The 17,431-nt window shown below is 41.3% G+C and overlaps 1 protein-coding gene across 1 annotated transcript in view; it reads right to left on the bottom strand.

Moving 5' to 3' along the window:
• The window catches only part of ANOS1 (anosmin 1), a 148,382-nt gene that overhangs the window by 116,310 nt on the left and 14,641 nt on the right, over nt 1-17,431 (bottom strand). Inside the window, exon 2 of the mRNA XM_045537960.1 lies at nt 4,266-4,313. Within this exon, the coding sequence (XP_045393916.1) occupies nt 4,266-4,313 (48 nt within the window). The remainder of the gene's footprint in view (nt 1-4,265; nt 4,314-17,431) is intronic.

Genomic DNA, 17,431 nt, shown 5'->3' with positions numbered 1-17,431 from the left:
GCGTGCTCCCACGGGAAGGTGGGTGTCACCAGGAATGCCACTGTGAGACGCAAGGTTTGGAAAGGTGATGCTGAGCCTAACGTTAAAGGAGAAATCTCTCATGAAGTGAAGACATGACTCTCATGCAAATGGAAGATGGAAATGTGTCAAAGATTTATTTAGCTCATGAAATAGTAATATGTTCTGTCTGGTTCAAAGGAAAACTCCAATAGAGAGACAGATGACAGATAGCTGACAGATTGACAGGCCTACATAGATTGATATAGATCAATAAGGAATAGGTCTAGATAGATTGATAGGGAGGGCAATAGATGAATAGATGGAGACAATAAGGAATGCCGGGGCTGGCCTGGATTTACAAACAGATGCAAAACCGTGTATTCATGGGGGAAACATCAAATACATTCCACTAGACACAATTCACGTGCAGTTCCATGGATAAGAATTATCTGAATTATTATCAATTTTCTACCATTGACAGAGTAGAAAAATACTTCACAGACAACGAACAGTGGACAGCATCTTGAAAAGTGCAGCGAAGAGGAAAATCATCTTTTCTTTTGCCCATTTTGAAGTCTTTCACAATTTTTCTTGACTCTGATAATGGCATTTTAACATTGGATTTTCAAAAACTAATTGTAAGTTATTTATTTGCCATTTTTTAAACTGTTGTTTGCTATTCATTCTTTCAACCAATCTGTGCAAGATGACCAACAATGCTTGATAAACAATGTCAGAAGCTGTCCATTTTTGTTTGAGCTTGAATACTTTAAGCTATTTCTTTGACTTGACAGAAGAATGCAATTTTATTTTGTTTTCGTTCAGCTTTGTAAGTGTGAATGCAATGGCCTAGGACAGGGATTGACAAATGACAGCAAAGGCCAAATCTAGCTTGTCACCTTTGTGCAAACAGTGAGGTTAGAAAGGTTCTCACATTTTCAAAGGGTTGCAAAAATAAGTAAAATTTCATCACGTGAAAATTATGTGAAATTCAAATTTCAGTGTCCACAAATCTATTGGAGCACAACCAGCCACTCTTCCTGGTCTACCTATTGTCTGCCACTGCTTTTGTGCCGCAACAGCAAAGTTGAGTAGTTGCCACAGAGACCTTATGGGCTGCAAAGATGAAAATATTTACTATGTGATCTTTTACAGGAATCATTTGCTGACTGGCCTAGAACACTGTGTCTGATGGAAAGTTACATTGGAAAGGGTGATGGTGCTCAGGACACGCTACCCCAAAATATGCCACCTTGGTGTATTAAAATTAGTGGCAGATGCAGGAAAGTCTCCTTTACCTGTTCCCAACACACGCACACGCACGCACTCTTCTCCCCTGACGCAGGTCATGAGACCCTCATGTGGGAGGTGCTCTCCCTATACCTGGAGGAAAGGAACATCCTTATCTCTGAAGATGAAGGTCACAGGGAAGAATCTGAGCACACAGGCCTGGCTATGTCTCCCCAGTTTATTAAAGTATTACCATTGCCACCATGCTCCCTTTGCCCTACCATGTTTCTCCAGGAGTATCCACTTGTCATCAAGCCCAACATCAAAACACACAGATTTAACCATTTCTTTGAGTCTTCTTTTCTTTATGAAGGCTCCTGTATCACATAAAAACTTATTAAATAGATTTTTATGCTTTTCTCTTGTTAATTTATGTGTTGTTATACGAGCTTAAGCCGTGAACATAGGATGGGTAGAGAGAAGGACATTTTTCCTCCTTTACAAGCAAAGAGTCACTAAGAAACATACATATTAACAAGGCTCATTAACACGTGTTGACTTCTGTACTGTGACTAAATACCAGGGTATTTTGCCCGTCATTCAAATCTCCAGTCAAATGCTCTAAAATCGTTTCTAAGCTGGTCTTTGAAGAAATGATGTATAATGGAAAATGGAATCTAAGAAAAAGCACTTCCTCAGAGGTGGAGGCTGTCTTTGGTCAAATAGGTCATTGCTTTAGGCCTCATTTCCTCAACTGCACAATGAAAACATTATACTGGAGTATTCCTAAAGTCTCTTTAGCTGTAGAGTTCTTCTCTCCATCCTGCCTGCAAATAGCGATCTCAGGGGTCTATATCATCCATTTTTCCTTAAAAATGCCAGTGAGCAGAACCTGACACAGACAAGTCACTCACACGTTACCCATTGATGGGTGATGACAAAGGGACCTCGGGATGGCGGGAAAGAGTTAGAATTGGGGAAGAATTGAGGATCAACAAAGAGAAAAGTAGAGGTAGACCCTAAAGGTGTACGAATACTCTAACGGGTATATTTGGCATGGAGTAATTTGTTATTTAAGAGAAAGATTAATTAAAATAAATCCTTAAAATAATGTACATTGTTAAAATTGGATTGATTTAAAAGTATCATTGGAATGAAAATATACCACATTTTATTAGTATGTTTTACAGTATTATAGTAATATTTAATTCCAAAAAGTATTTGGGATATCTTGGACAAAAAAATAAAATTAAGATAAGAAAACCTATGTAGAACTTCATGAATCCCAACAGAAAGGCAAACTGTAACTATCTGCACAGGTATCCGGCTGTGATAACACCCACAGGAGATAGACTTTGATTAGTATGTAAGATTCATTCCCAAAAATCCCAAGTTAAAGACAACCTTTAAACTTATGTCAGCTTGGTAATATATTCCAAAGTTCCTGTTGCAGTTGGCTGTGACTTATTGATTCATTCTTGCTCTCAGGCAAAAGGGATTGATTTCTTTTCTTGTGAAATTCAAAGTCTCTCATGCCAGCCTTGATCATTCTATCACAAAATATGGTTTAGCCATCTATGGTCCCTGGTGGTGCAAATTTCTTTCATTGCAATAATTTGAAAAATAGTTCAAATGAACCTCTTCCATTCAAATTCCTCTTAAGTCTGTAAAAACTAATTAATTTCTTGATGGGATGTGGAGAAAATGAGTGCTTAAATAAGAAGTACTACTGATATAACTAATTACCACTCATGTAACCCCCAAATAACACAAAATTGGACAAAAACGATATTTATGAACTTTAGTCAACCTCATAGCACTATGTGCTTTATCTGCAATGATGACATAAACAAGTTACCAAAGTTCTAGTTGAAGAACAATTAATATAATTGATGCTAGAAAATGTCTTGTCAGAGCAAACGCTTAGAGTATTACATAAAAAGTATAAACAGATTGTAACCAGACATTTCATTTCTGCCCAAGATCTAGAGAGTCAAACGTAAGCAAAGCTCATCTTCCCCAAATTATTTCATATTCATGTAAGAATTCTGTTCTATTTTTAAATAACATTCATGTGTATTAAAGGATACAATGTATGCATGACTGTTAGACTATATCACTATAACAGAGTTTTTGGTTTAGGAATATTATTCTATAATCATTTATTTTATGTGTTTGAAAGATCCAATAATAATAAAATAATAATGCTCTTCATAAACATGCTCTTTTAATATTATTATATATACCTTAGATTAAATTTTGGTTATAAAACAAACGAGTATTTCAATTTTAGGGCTGAACATAGTGTCCATGAAATAAATCTTAACAAATACTATGGTGATCCCAAAGTTGCTCCAATATTTTTAGCAAACTTTGTAAACTTTACTCATTTACATAATCTGATTATAAAACCTACTTCAGGCTGGAGCTAGAGTTATCATCATATATAAACATATCAAAAAGGAAAAGATTGATATTTTGGGACTAAGGTAACAAAGTTATTCCATTAAACATAGGAATCAATACAATGAGAAGCACAGCATATTAGTGTGTAGCCAGGAATACTAAAAAATGGAAAAGAGATTGTTTAAATACATAATCAAATTATTTTACCAGCAATTCCTACAAACAAACTGAAATACATACAAAATAATTTAGGTGTAGATAGAATGCATTAAATCCTCTAGTCTAACCAAAAGGCATTTTCTCTTTAATTTTTTTATCAGAAAATCACCAGACAAAGAGAAAAACAAAGCAGTATGTAGAACTATTGATACATGTATCTTGATGGCAGTGGCAGATACACAAATTGAATCTACACATGTGATAAAATGTCATAAAATTATATGCATACATTCTACCAATGTCAATTTTATGCTTTTGACATTGTTCTACAATTACTTAAAGTATAACCATGATTGGAAATTGGATACATACGATTTCTCTGTGCTATCTTTGCAACTTTCTGTGAATCTATAATAATTCCAAAATTAAAAGTTTTTTACATGATAATAATACAGTTGAAGGAAACTTACCTTAGAACATTGCTTGTGATTCTGGCACCACACCAGGGAACCATTGTTCTGCAGAAAGAAAAAAATACATATTGTCCCATTAAATAATCTTCTAATAGAAAATGACACTTACACACACTTATAATTTTAAAAAAATTATCACTTATGTGTATCATTTTTAAATATTTGTGTTTTAACAAAAGATCAATCTTGCAAAGCTGATGTTCCCCTCTTCCCTAGACAGAAAACGTGTTTCTAATGTAATTCCTATTTTGTCATCGACTTCATGATCTAAGCAAATACATATGAAATAATAAAGATTCCAAGCTGTCTGAAAGGGAAAAGTATCCGAGCCAGCTTCCATGGTGCGCTGAGCAAGGAAAAGCAGCCCAGCAGGACAGTGAACACTACACGTTTCTTCCACAGGGAGCAGCTTTAGTAAGTGTGCAAGTTAGGCACTGTGGACACTGCTGATCCCCACCAATTTATAATAATAAGACTTGGGGCTGGAGAGAAAGATTTCCTGCGAAAAGCCTTTGTTTCCCCTTTCACTAAATGCATGAGCATGCACGAGGGATTTAATAACCCTATGCCTTAGTTTACCCATCTGTAAACAAGCACAAAAGCAACATCTCATGCACCAGGAACGACACAATCTATAACAAATATTGGGATTATGACTTATTATCCTGAACGTGAGCATTTCTGCCTGAGGACCTCTTATCCCACATAACTAAAAGTTTGGTCACAGTGTTCACTTAGGTTGTGATATTTTTAAGTCAGATTGTGCTAGGCTGGAGTAGTGGGTAAAACTGGTAGAAACCATGAAACCAATGAAACCATGAAACCATGAAACCAAGATGCCGTGACCTCGGTTCTCTGAAGGACGAAGTCGGAGATGAGACAAAGTCATCCATTTCCTAGGTGTGAACTTCCAAAAAACTTTTAATTTGAAGAATACCAGCACGGATAGAGCAGTATTACATGTGTTTGCAGTTAGGAGAAAAGAAAATTGAACTAATAATAAATATGTTTAAAAATATTTTTATGACAAGTTTATTGAAATATAATTCACATACCATAAAATTTATTTAAACTGCACAATTCAGTGGTTTTGAGCATATTCAAACCATCACCAATAACTAATTTTAGAACGTTTTCATCAGCCCAAAAGGAAGCCCATGGCCATTCAGTCCCGCCCATTCTGTCCTTCCTCCTGGCTGCCTCGTCCTGGCAACTCTTAATACTAATCTACTTTCTGACTTTATATATTCGCCTGTTCTAGATATTTCACATAAGTGGAATCATCCAATATGTGTCTGGCTTCTTTCACTGAGCATAATATTTACATTATACTAAATGCTATAGCAATTTTACTTCATCTATACTGTAGCATATATTAGTACTTCATTTTTTTTTTAATGACAAATTCTATTGTATGGATGTACCACATTTTGCCCATCCACTCCTAGTAATATATCTTAATATGCCCCATTCCCAGTAATAATATACCTTAGTTACAGAATGCCAAAAACCACTAAGTCAGTCTTAACTGTGTAGGATCAGAAGCCTTCCTCCTCTGTGTGAAGATATCTCCGTCCCGTGTTAACGCTTTAGCTACGAAGCCTCTCTACAGACAGCCCTATCTCTCCTTCGTAGCCCTCATGCCCAGGGAGTCTTACACACACCCAGGATTTGCGCCAGTCCAGTGGCAGCCTCCCCTCCCGCCTGCGGAGCTCCACGCACCCCCCGTGGGCCCGCACCTCTCCCTCACCGTCTGGGCAAGCAAGCACTGAAGCTGGGGATGTACGTGAGCAGCCCGGGGTGAAGCTAAGCATGATTTTTGGCAGGGTTTACACCGGAGAAATAAGTAGGCTGGGCAGAGGCCAAAGCTGGACAAAGAAAGGGCGTGGTTCAGTCACTGGAAAACGAGGTGTCAGAAAGGTGCAAGAAAGAAAGCGGAGTGTGTGCCCTTTTACAAAAGCAGTCATTGGGCTGGTAACAAACTAAAAGTTCATGGGTTGGGCAGGGGGTGGGGGTGGGGGTCACACAGACTGAGGCATGTTTCTGAACAGGGCAGGGTGACAACTGCCAAAAGCGGGGGCCGGACATCGGGAGGTGTGGAACGCAGAAGCTGGGAGCAGGGACAGGGCAGCTTTTGGAGGACCTCCCTCGTGATGGCCTCTCTTGGTGTCCTCCGGGAAGGGCACACCCTGTCGACCTGGGGCAGAGGTGGCTGCTGCCGGGACTTGCGAGGACCACATGTGTCCGAGCACATCCTGGCCCCAGCTTGAGGGTGCCATATGCATGGCCGGGTGACAGGAAGCAGCGAGGCGCCTCATCGAGAGACTCAGAGCTGATGCCGACGGACTCAGACCTTGGACACTGGGTCACGGCCGGTTCCTGACGATCTCGGTCGCCACAGTCATGGTTTGAAGACTTGCAGCCTCCCCGGGTCAGGTCAGCCAGTCCTGCCCCTTGGGCCAGAAACCTGGACATCGGGGCAGATTCCACCTCCTTCCCTTCTAGATGTTTCTTTTTTCTGGACAGATGGGCAGGACCTCACCACTGGAGGAGACAAGGGGGCTTCAGTGACCTCTGCAATTGCTGCACGGCTCTTGGGGGTGTGTCGCACCATCTCCTGCTGCACAATGTGTTTTCTTTTGTCTACATCTCGGCTCCCCAAGTGGAGTGTGGTCCTAGAGATGGGACTTCACACTTCCTCTTCGCCTGTCCATGTCACATTAGCCACGAGTGCAGCTCCTGGTGCTCAGAGAGACGGCGTCCGTCCTCCCAGGCTGCGCAGGATTGGGGGCTTCCAAAGCAGCTGTGGCAACAGTTGCTTGCCCCCAAATTGTTGGTTAATAAAATGTTGCTAATGTGGTGGTACACCTTTGACTATTATTATCATTATTATATTGACGACAGCTGTGTGACAGGCACCTGCCTTGGTGTTTTACACACTCATCACACGTAATCATCCCACGTAATGACATACGCCTCGTGCATCCACTTCACAGTCAAGAAACCTGTAGTCAGGGAAACCAAGTAAAATATCCAGGTTCACAAAGCCAGTGACTAAACTCAGCAGAAACTCACAGAACAGGTAAAACCTCCCTTAAACAAAGGAGTGAGATGGACACTCGGTTTTGAAGGAATTTCCAGATGTATAATCTTGGAAGGAGAGGTAAAAATTGGTCTGGGTGGTCCTGAACCTGCCACGTTCAGGAAGCAGCAGGTCAGATGGATGGCTGGCTGCAGAGAATAGGAGGGGAAATGGGGCAAACAGATAGAAAGCAGATTACAAGGGATTTGGAATTATCTCTGGAAAGAGAACTTTTTATTTAGTAAATGTCAGAGGGTTAATAAAAAAAAAATAGAGGATTAGAGTCCTGGCAAGCCGGGTACATTTCACACTCTGATTAGCTTCCTCTTGTTCCCTTTGACCATAGGTAGAATGGCCAAATTTCAACAATAGAAACACAAAGAATCCAGCAGGTGTTGCCTCCACTGCCCAAATGCAACCCCTGCACCCTGCCCCATGCTGACTTTCCTCCTCTCCTGAACTCGACTTGCCCCAGCCTATCAGCTCATACACGCCATGCAAAATGACCAAGAAGCCAACAACAACAGAGCCCATCTGTGGGACTCCTCACCTTTTACTGGGAATTAACATCAATGCATTACCTCAATCAAGGCATTTTCATTCTGAGAAAAATTTCCCACTAACCATACAATGAAAAGCTCTGACATTATAAAGAAATATTTGGGGCAATAGCAAGAAATCATGAAAGATTATTATGATTAGAATGATGTTTTGTTTATTAGTGAAGACAGTATGTCGGAGGATGCTTGGGAAGATTAAAAAGATAATCCACGTAAGGATTAGCAAAATGTTCGGCACAGAGTTGAACATCATTAGAAAACATCCATTGGTGTTATGGATGTGATTTTGTTGTCATTTGCCATGATTGTTGCCCTCGGGAGTAGGACACAAATCCTGGACTTAAAATCTCCCAGCTCTCAATTGACGAACTGATTCCATCCTATTACTGAGACTCAAAAGTATTTAGTGCTGCCAATACTAAAATGCAGTATTTGGGATGCCTTCCCATCCTTTTTCTTCCCTTGGGTGGTAGCAATCTTTCAACAGTTGCCGTTACAATGCGTGGGCAATGGTCTAGTATTTTTGCTTTCATTTCCTTTGATTGACCATTTGTATTTCTTTTACGGTGAATGGTCTGTCTCTTTTACCATATTGATTGTGGATTGTTTTCCATGTTCTTACCAATGTTAGCAGCTATTAGTACCAATTAGATCTAATAATCATTTGTCTATTCCAAAACTTCTTCACTACATCATTTGTCATTTGAATTTATTCGTGGAATTTTTTCCAGGAAGAAACCTTCTATGCATACACACAGAGATACACACATCCATGCATGCTCATATATATTTTTCCTCAAAGTGCACCTCTAATTCCTTTTTGGATTTGGGGTTTCCTGTTTTTCTTGAAATAACTTCCCCCACGCCAAGGTTTTGCAGCTGTTCCGTGCTTCTGCCTTTATCAGTCAGCATTCACCATGCGATTTCTCTCTACAAAGAACTTCTGAGAGCCCTGCCTAAGAGCATCAGGGATGCCGGTAAACTCCCGATTAACTCTGACCACTTTGTTTAGGCCAGGTGTATGTGTACTTTGCACCATCACCAACCGCCTACGCTGCTTACCTGTAATGCTCTTTGAGTAGGAGAGCAACGAAAAAATACAAGAATCCAGTACATTTCAACATCCCGCCCCGGGGGAAGTTCTTAGTCAGATTACAATAGCCTTCACCAGTAAAGCCACTTGACAACAAAAATAAAATTCAGTATTTGCAATAACGTCTTGTTCTGGCTTAAAGCCAACAAAGATAAAGTGTCCAAGGGCATTAGGCTAGAAACACGTTTGTCTCTAGAATCATTACTGTGACCTCCAGGTAGGATTAGACAGTGGGACTTTTGCAATTATATAAAGATTACATCCTGCATTTTATTGGTTTAACCAGATCAAACACGAATGCTAGTCAATCCGACTTTCAAAGAGTTTATATAAGTTCAATCAACTGCGCCCAGCCATTATTTCAATGACATTTTCAAAGTCTTTCTATTTCTAGCCTTTTGATTTTTCCTTAAAGAAAAATAATTCTTCAAAAGCTTTAAGAAAAGAAAACACGTCATTCACTCAAGGAAAACCCACAGCGGAAGGATGAAGATAAAGGAAAACTAGTTATCTAGATACACCATTTGAAAAGAGAATTACTAACAGACTTCTCACGTTTTCTTGAACACAAGCAGGTGCTGGTGTGGAATAGCCGTAAGGACTAATCAGCACACAGTTTCAGAAACACACACCAACCTAGTGTCAACAATAGGACAGAATGTCTGAAACTGAAACTGTCTCAGATAAATCACTATAGACCTTAACTTTACCAATCAGGGCTATAAAACTACAAATAATTAGCTGTGACTCTCAATTGGCAATTTCATGCCCTTGCTAAGTGTAAGGGTTTTTTTTTCTTTTTTAAGGAATGGATTAAAATTTAGAAATTCATTTTAATCCAGATTATGTTTCTATTACTTTGGAACTGTTGTGTTATATAATTGATTTCATTTATTATTGTAAGTGTATTCTTTTCTATTATCAATATACCCAGAAGTTTCTCATGTATTCCATTTGGACAAAATTTATATTTTCTGGTAAATCATGGCCTCTCCACAGTCGTGTATAATAAAACCCAAGAAGATTTCAAGATGAAATAAATGAGTTGTGCTGAAATAATTCCAACTTTCAATAGGTTTAGGGAGAACATTAAATGGAAGAACTAAAACTTGGTAAATGGCTCATATTACAAAAGAAGGGAGGCATCAGCAATCGAGCACCGACCATAACTTCAACAGGTAACTTTGTTCATGGGAAATCTAAAAAGTAGAGAAATGTCTCTATAAATTCCATCCTCCTCACAGGCCCTCCTTCACAGCAAGGACAAGAAAAAGTGTCGATGAATGCAGACTGTAAAAGCAAGCATGCCCAGACATAACTCTCAAGTTTTTACTTCCCCTGTGTGTGACTTTGCCTAAATCCAGGACTGTCTCACCTGTCACCATGCCCGCTCGTCTGGAAAGCTTATGCAACCACGTGACAAGTGTATGAGGGCGTAGGTGCTGGGTGTATCGTGTACAAATGACCATCTGCTTCAACGCGCTCCAAGGGTTCTCCCTCTCCAATGTGGGGAGTCTTAGTCATCCACACCTGCCTCAGGTACTTCAGACATGGGGAACCTGTGGCCTCCTAGGTCCTTAAGTGTAGCCTTCTGACTGAATGCAAATTTTACAGGACAAATCATTTGTTCTTAAAGACAAATCATTTGCACTTAAAGACCTAGAAGGCCACATGTGGTCGTAAGGCTACAGGTTCCCCACCCCTGTATCTAACCCTGACTGTAAAGCTTTCCTAACTTAAGTGGTCATAATTTGTTCGTGCTTGAGTATGGTCAAGAAAGCTACACTGGAAAGAGGAGAAAGGAAGAAGTAGCAGACAGGAACTGAATGGGATAAGGAAGAAAGACAGAAAGGGACCAAAAAGTCTGGGGTAAATGATGTATTGGGTCTCTGGGCATAATCGTGAAATGTAAAGACTCCTTTAAGGTTTGATGCAAAAGCACGTTTTGCTTTGTGATATTGAAAACGGCAAAGATAAAGCTTGTGCATTGTTTAAGATGATTATAGCCCGACCATGCGGCAAGCCGTTTGGCAGGACGGCTGCTGGCAGCCACCTGTGGGCCGAGTCCCAGCAACCTCCTCTGCGGCATCTGAACACAGAAGGGGCCATTCCCAACACCAGGAGGCTGTGCTGACTGATCTAGCTGTGGCCCAGTCTTCATGGCCATCTCCAGCAATGTCTGACCTAGACTCTGCCCACCCCCTAACATGTAAGTATCCGCACACAGGGGTTCAACCAAGAGACGATCAAAAATACCAGGGAAAAAATGGATGGCTGTGTCTACTGAACATGCACACTTTTCTCTTGTCATTATTCCTTAAACAGTGTAGTATAACAACTATTTACATAGCATGTACATTGTATCAGGTATTATAAGTAATCTAGAGATGATTTAAAGTACTCGGGAAGATGTGCGTAGGTTGTATGCAAATACCGTTTCCTATCAGGACTTGAGCATCTCTGGATTTTGGCATTCCCTTTAGCAGTGCCGGCACTGCACAGATACATCCAAGGAAGCAGCTATTACAGCTAGGTGTTTTTAGGGTTAAAATTTTGCAGCTATCGAGTGGCCAAAAGGAAAGAAAATGAAGCAACTCACAAAAAAAAAAAAAAAAAGAAAAGGATGTATCTTGAACTCTAGACATGATTCTGGAGAAATTTAAAAGAGGAAGGGCCGATGTAACAGTGGTGGTTCCAAACGTCCTGGGGCAAAGAAGCAACCTGGAGACAGAGGTTCTCAGGGACTGATTCCAAAGGCCTAGATTTGACCCTGGCATCCGTAGACTAATGAATGCTCTGGATGTTTCTTATCGTGAAGCACACTTGGTAAAGATGAGGTCAGTGGGTTGCCAGAACTTTGGGGGATTATGGATGAGGGTCTCGTGGTGCAGAGCAGGTGTAAGAGGGAATGAAAGCACCAAAATGGTAGATGTCTGAACTCAGCAGAAAAGTGGAATTGAAAGTATCTAAGTATCTAAAAGTATCTAAGAGTGGAGTTGAAAGTATCTAAGTATCTAAAAGTATCTAAGAGTGGAGTTGAAAGCATCCCCCGGTAGGAGAGCTGGGGCTGATGATTAGGTCTGCAGGTGTGTCAGTGGCTGCAAGTTCATCAACCCCAAAAGAGGAGAAATTTGCAGTACAAAATAAAAGAGTAATTGTCTGCAGTGGATATCGTCATGGTGTACCACTCGGTCCCCACATCCCATGACTGAAATGCAAATCCTCTGGGCTGCGGAGAGTGCTAAGACGTAACAGTTCACAGAGAAATCCCTCTTTGTCTACCCTGAAGTTGTATTTGGGTGAAGAGAGCTGCCTGGCCCAAGACTAGGCACTTCGTTAAGAGGAAGTTCAAGTCCAACGATGGATTGATTGATGCTGGGAGACAAAGGGCCCACCTCCTTTCAGTTTGGGGTGGCTGTCCAGGTATTCCCAGCCCCAGGTGTGCTTTGGGACCTTCGAGGTGGCTGCTGCAGCTGTGTGGCAGCCCAAGAGTGCTGCCCAGTAGCATGATGAGCTCAATTCTCAAAATGTTGGAATATGCTTCAAGAATAAATCAACCTGTGAAAAGCATTCATTTTCCCGTACACTTCAAGTATGAGGGAGTAGGCTGTCTCCCACTGATGGGGTTTGGGGAAAAACCAAGGTCAGGGAAAGGTGCAACGATAGGAGGCATATTTCTTGACAAAGATGAGGGTGTCAGACGATTTAAACCAGGGGTGACAGGGTGGAATGGCACCATGGAAGTGTAGCCTGTCCAGTGGTGAACATAGAGGCAGAATCACGCTGAGCAGCAAGACAGCTGGTGAACGAGCGTGGTAGCCCAAGAACACACCTCATGTCAAGTCCCAGACTTTTTCTCAATCAACCAGGCTAGTTTAGGGTGCATTCCAACCTCACTTCAGCTTGATATACTTACCCTAAAACTAAAAAATTATGTTCTCAAGGACATTCACCCAAGAAGAACGTATTGTTGTTTCAACTTGTTCCGGGCAGTTGTTTTTTGCCAGTGCTTTTAAAAGGAACTGTAGTGCAGAGCTGTGTACTGAACAATGGAAAGGAACAAGAGAAATGAATTAAAAAGCAAATGTTAGCCCCATTTCAAAGTCCCTGTGAAGATGAAAATCATCATCAAAGAAGAAAAACTGCAAGACCAACACAGAAAAAGAAAGACTTTACATAACTTTCCCCAACTCCTAATTATATCCTTTTATAATTCTCTGGAAAGACTATGATGTGATACACATTTACCACACGCTCAAGTATACTTTAAGTGACATATAATGACTATGTTCTTGGGTCTTTTCTTTCCTAAACTGTTGTTGTTTTGTGTTTTTATTGTAGGATATTTTATACATGAACAAAATTAATCAAGAGAGATTTTGGCAGAAACTCAAGTTATGTAGCCTTTCCCTGAAACAATAACTTGCGAGATCTCTTAGCCGCATCAGGATGCAATCTTGTCCGGAGTGTGCAGGAACTGCTCTTATTCATAAGCGGTTGAAAAGCATTTTCTTAATTGTTGGATCGAAGTGTATTGAGGGCTTTTGGAATTCTGACTTCACAGTTAATCACACGAGACACGTAGGACCCCAGAGCTGAGAACTTCTTCCACACCACTAACAGCTCTCCCTGCAAAGCATTGGGCTGAGTGGGCGTGTCTGGTGGTCTCTCCCCGCTAAAGAATAGGACCTATTTGAATACGGCCAAGCCTGTTCTCTAAATACAACCAGGACAGGAAAGGGACCCAAAATGTGATTGCAAATACCCACTCAAAATGTTTGTAAACTGTACAATTCTGACTCAGATGATACCATATAATTACAAATTAGAGAAGACCTTTGAGGGTCATTTAATCCATCTTCTTGCTGAAAACAAGTCAAAGGTAACTCGCTAATGACATGTCATTGTCTCGTAATACAAGAAACTTTCCAAGGGAAAAAGGTTACAGTGTCCCTGTAACACGCTACCCTGTGGCACTGGCTTTGCCATCCCTGAATTCCTCGTGAAACCTCTCAAAGCCATTAAAGAGCAAAGGGGTGAGGAGCTGCACATGCGTAACTTTCCGATTTCCTCCCTGCTGGTATTTGATTCTCTAATTAACCAAGTCCTCTAGTAACTTCCCCAAAACATTTGCCATGCTTAAGGAAAAGGTCAGAGCCAGAAGGGGAAAACACAGCACGAGGTCCATCCTGGCTGGGTGTTAGGGAAGAAGGTCACACAGGTATTAAATTCCATAATACTCAAGGGCAGGACCAAGAGTATGAAACAAACAAACCACATCCTGCAAGTGAACATGAAATGGGGAACCTTTTAAAGAAATGGTCACTAATGTCTGAGGGGAAAAGGTTAGTGAAGAACAAGGTTGGAGCAGGAATCGCAGTGTCTGGTGATAGCACTAAACCTCAAAATTACCACACCTAAGACTATGTAGAATCATGGAGGTAACAAGGGTCATGTATGTGAATAACATGTGAATGTCATTGGCTACGGTGGTCACTCAACATTCTGAGGAAGACTCTAGATTGTGAGAAATGCCAGAGTCCAACTTCCTTTTCCCTTTGTAGATGATAAGTTAGGGCCGAGGAAGTCCAAAAATGTGCAAAATATCGTTGATTCAGGCAAAAAGAATATTCTCATAGAAGGCACGTTTCACTTGGAGTGAAAAGGCTTTATTTCACCTTCCAGGCTGCTCATTCCCCAGGAAGATTAATTTCTTCTTTCCTTAAGTGAGAAGGATGATGTTTTTATAAGACCATCACAGAGGTGTTTATGAGGACCACCTGCGACCATCTGTGAAGTCAAGGCTGCTGTCTCTCTGGCAAGACGCAAAGCGCATTGATGTGACTGCTTTCGCGCACAAGGAGTAATGATGTAGAAGGTCGCAGAGACCTGCGCTCCCGCATCAAGGAATATTATTCACAGTTAATCATGTCACTCACTGTGGCAAAGTCAGAATTCCAAGAGCCCTCGATAAGTTTTGATATAATAATAAAGAAAATGGCTTTCAATTGCTTATAAATAAGAACAGTCTTATGAATTCCTACATCACATGGTTGTTCCAAGTATTTCCAAAGACACGATATCCATGTAAAGCATAGAATCCGTACAGTTCTCTAATGCAGGGTCACACTCAATTAAATTCATAAATCAAAACTGCACATGAAGGAACATAAAAATGCAATAATACCGTTGAATACTGCTCTTAATATTATTTAAAATTCAAAATGAAATAATAGTTTCCTATTATTAATAGTTTCCTAGGGCTGGCAAAACAAAGCACCGCAAACCAGGGGGCTGAAAGGACAGTGATTTTATTGCCCCCCAGTTCTGGAGGCTGCATGCAGGTGGCAGATGGCCGTGTGGGCAGTTCTGTGCTCTCTGTGACACACTCTAGGGGCAGATCCGTTCCGTGACTTTTCTCCCGCTTCTGGTAGTTCCTCGGCTTGTGGCGGCATTCTAGTTTCACACCTGTGTCCTCACAGCTATGCGTGTCTGTGTTCAAACGTCCTGGTTTTATAAGGACACCGGTCATATTGGATGAGTGGCCCACCTTACTCCAGTGTGACCTCATCCTAACTGATTATGTTTCCAATGACCCTGTTTCCAAATAACGGCACTTTCTGAGCTACTGCGGGTTAGGACATGAACATATGGATGGGGGTGTCATTTAACCCAGAAGAGTGACTAAAATAAACCAAAGCCATGGAACAAAAACCCTATGTTGTTTCAATAACACTTCCCCCTGAACCCCAACTGAGAATCTTTGCCTTAATATGTTAGGGTTTTTTTTTTTTCAATTTGCTTCAAAAGTCACTATCAGTGTTTGTGCCTCAACTTTGGCCTCCTTGCCACCTGCCTGCAGATGTCAGAGCATGGTGTTTTGTAACCAAACCTCTGTCCACCTCGCTGATGGCGGCTTGTCCCTTCCTAAAGTGCTTAGATCTTAGAGCATGCCGGTGCGTCACAAGAAGACATTAGTTGTCCGTAACGTAAACTATTTAGGATCCAGTAGTCCAGTTTGGGGTGAAAACAAACTGCTTCCATGCCCGTGGAAGAAGCACACAGTCATGACGAGGTGGTCTGGCCACGCCTTGACCTTTGTTCATAACTTCGTCTTGATTACCAGGTACCCCCCACCTCCCAGGTTTCTGCTAAGGGCTCCTCATCCTAAACCTACATTTCCTTAACACATATGTTCAGAGGAAGTGATAACGGCCCCTTCACCCATCAACAACTTGGAATCAAAACTCACGTTTCAAGAGAGTTGGTGGCCAAAGAGTGAGTCCAACCCTCCCATTTGACCAAATGACGTATCCTGAGTCCAGATGTGTCTACAGTGACATTCCCGCTAAGGACACTGCAGCTGGCTTCTAGTTAGTAAGCCAAGACTTAATAAACTTTATGTAACCTTAAATGAAAAAGGGCTAGGCAGAAGAATGTTCAAGCTGGCAGGCAGAGAAAGGACAGTTTCATGGTAGAGCTTGGCACATCTCATGGAGCAGGGAAAGGCAGCAAAGAGGCATGAATAGCCCTAAAGCAGTGGCTCTCAAAGCATCGTCCTGAAACCAGTAACATCGGCCTCCCCCGGAAGCTTGTGAGACCTACAAATCCTTGGGTCGCACCTCAGACCTGCAGAATCAAAAATTCTGGGTCAGGGGCAGCGAGCTGTTTCGCACATCTGCCAGGTGAGTTCGCCCCTCACTGAACCCCATGAGGTCCTCACTCTGGGCAGCTCATTTTCCTCTGCTTGATAGGACGTCATGGAAAACACTCCAAATGTCTCTGTCTTCCTTCTCTCTCTCCACGTTTATTTTACCAGGCAAATGACTGAGTCCTTCATTCAGTTCTTATAGGTATCTTGCAGGATTTTAGTTTTTGAAATAGAACGATCCTCTCCATAAATCAATCTTTGCATGTGTCAGTTTCTGTTACTGTGAGACCGAGACTCGAGGTAACGACGTCCAGTGTGGTCTAGACCTAGCCGTCCTCCACTCGGGCTCAGCCTCCCCTCTCTCTGCAGCCATCTTCATCACAAACAACCGTAGAAAGACGTTATTTATAGCTGGGGGTCACAGTGAGGAATACGAGCAAAGCGGACTCTTAAATCACTGTACTATTTTTCAAAACAGAGGCTCAACAGCTGCGAGGTTTGACAGGTGCAATCAGTTGGGCGTAATGAGCTGTTCCCACAAGGCACTTTCCTGCCCGGTGTCTGGCGTGTTGACCAACAGTGGCTAAGGATTAATTTTAAATTATCAAGCTAATTACAAGCATTAAGAGAATAGCAGCCTCTATTGCTATTGTCAATATAAACATTCCTTTAAATCTAATTTTTAAAAAACACAATGCCCTATAAATGAAACGTATTATTTTCCTGCGTTTTCCTGCAGAATATTTTAGGAACACATTTTGGAATACATTCAGTAAA

The sequence above is a fragment of the Lemur catta genome, chromosome X, assembly GCF_020740605.2.
Source record: "Lemur catta isolate mLemCat1 chromosome X, mLemCat1.pri, whole genome shotgun sequence".
NCBI classification, from domain to species: Eukaryota; Metazoa; Chordata; class Mammalia; order Primates; family Lemuridae; genus Lemur; species Lemur catta.
This window is presented reverse-complemented; position numbering and strand designations above follow the sequence as displayed.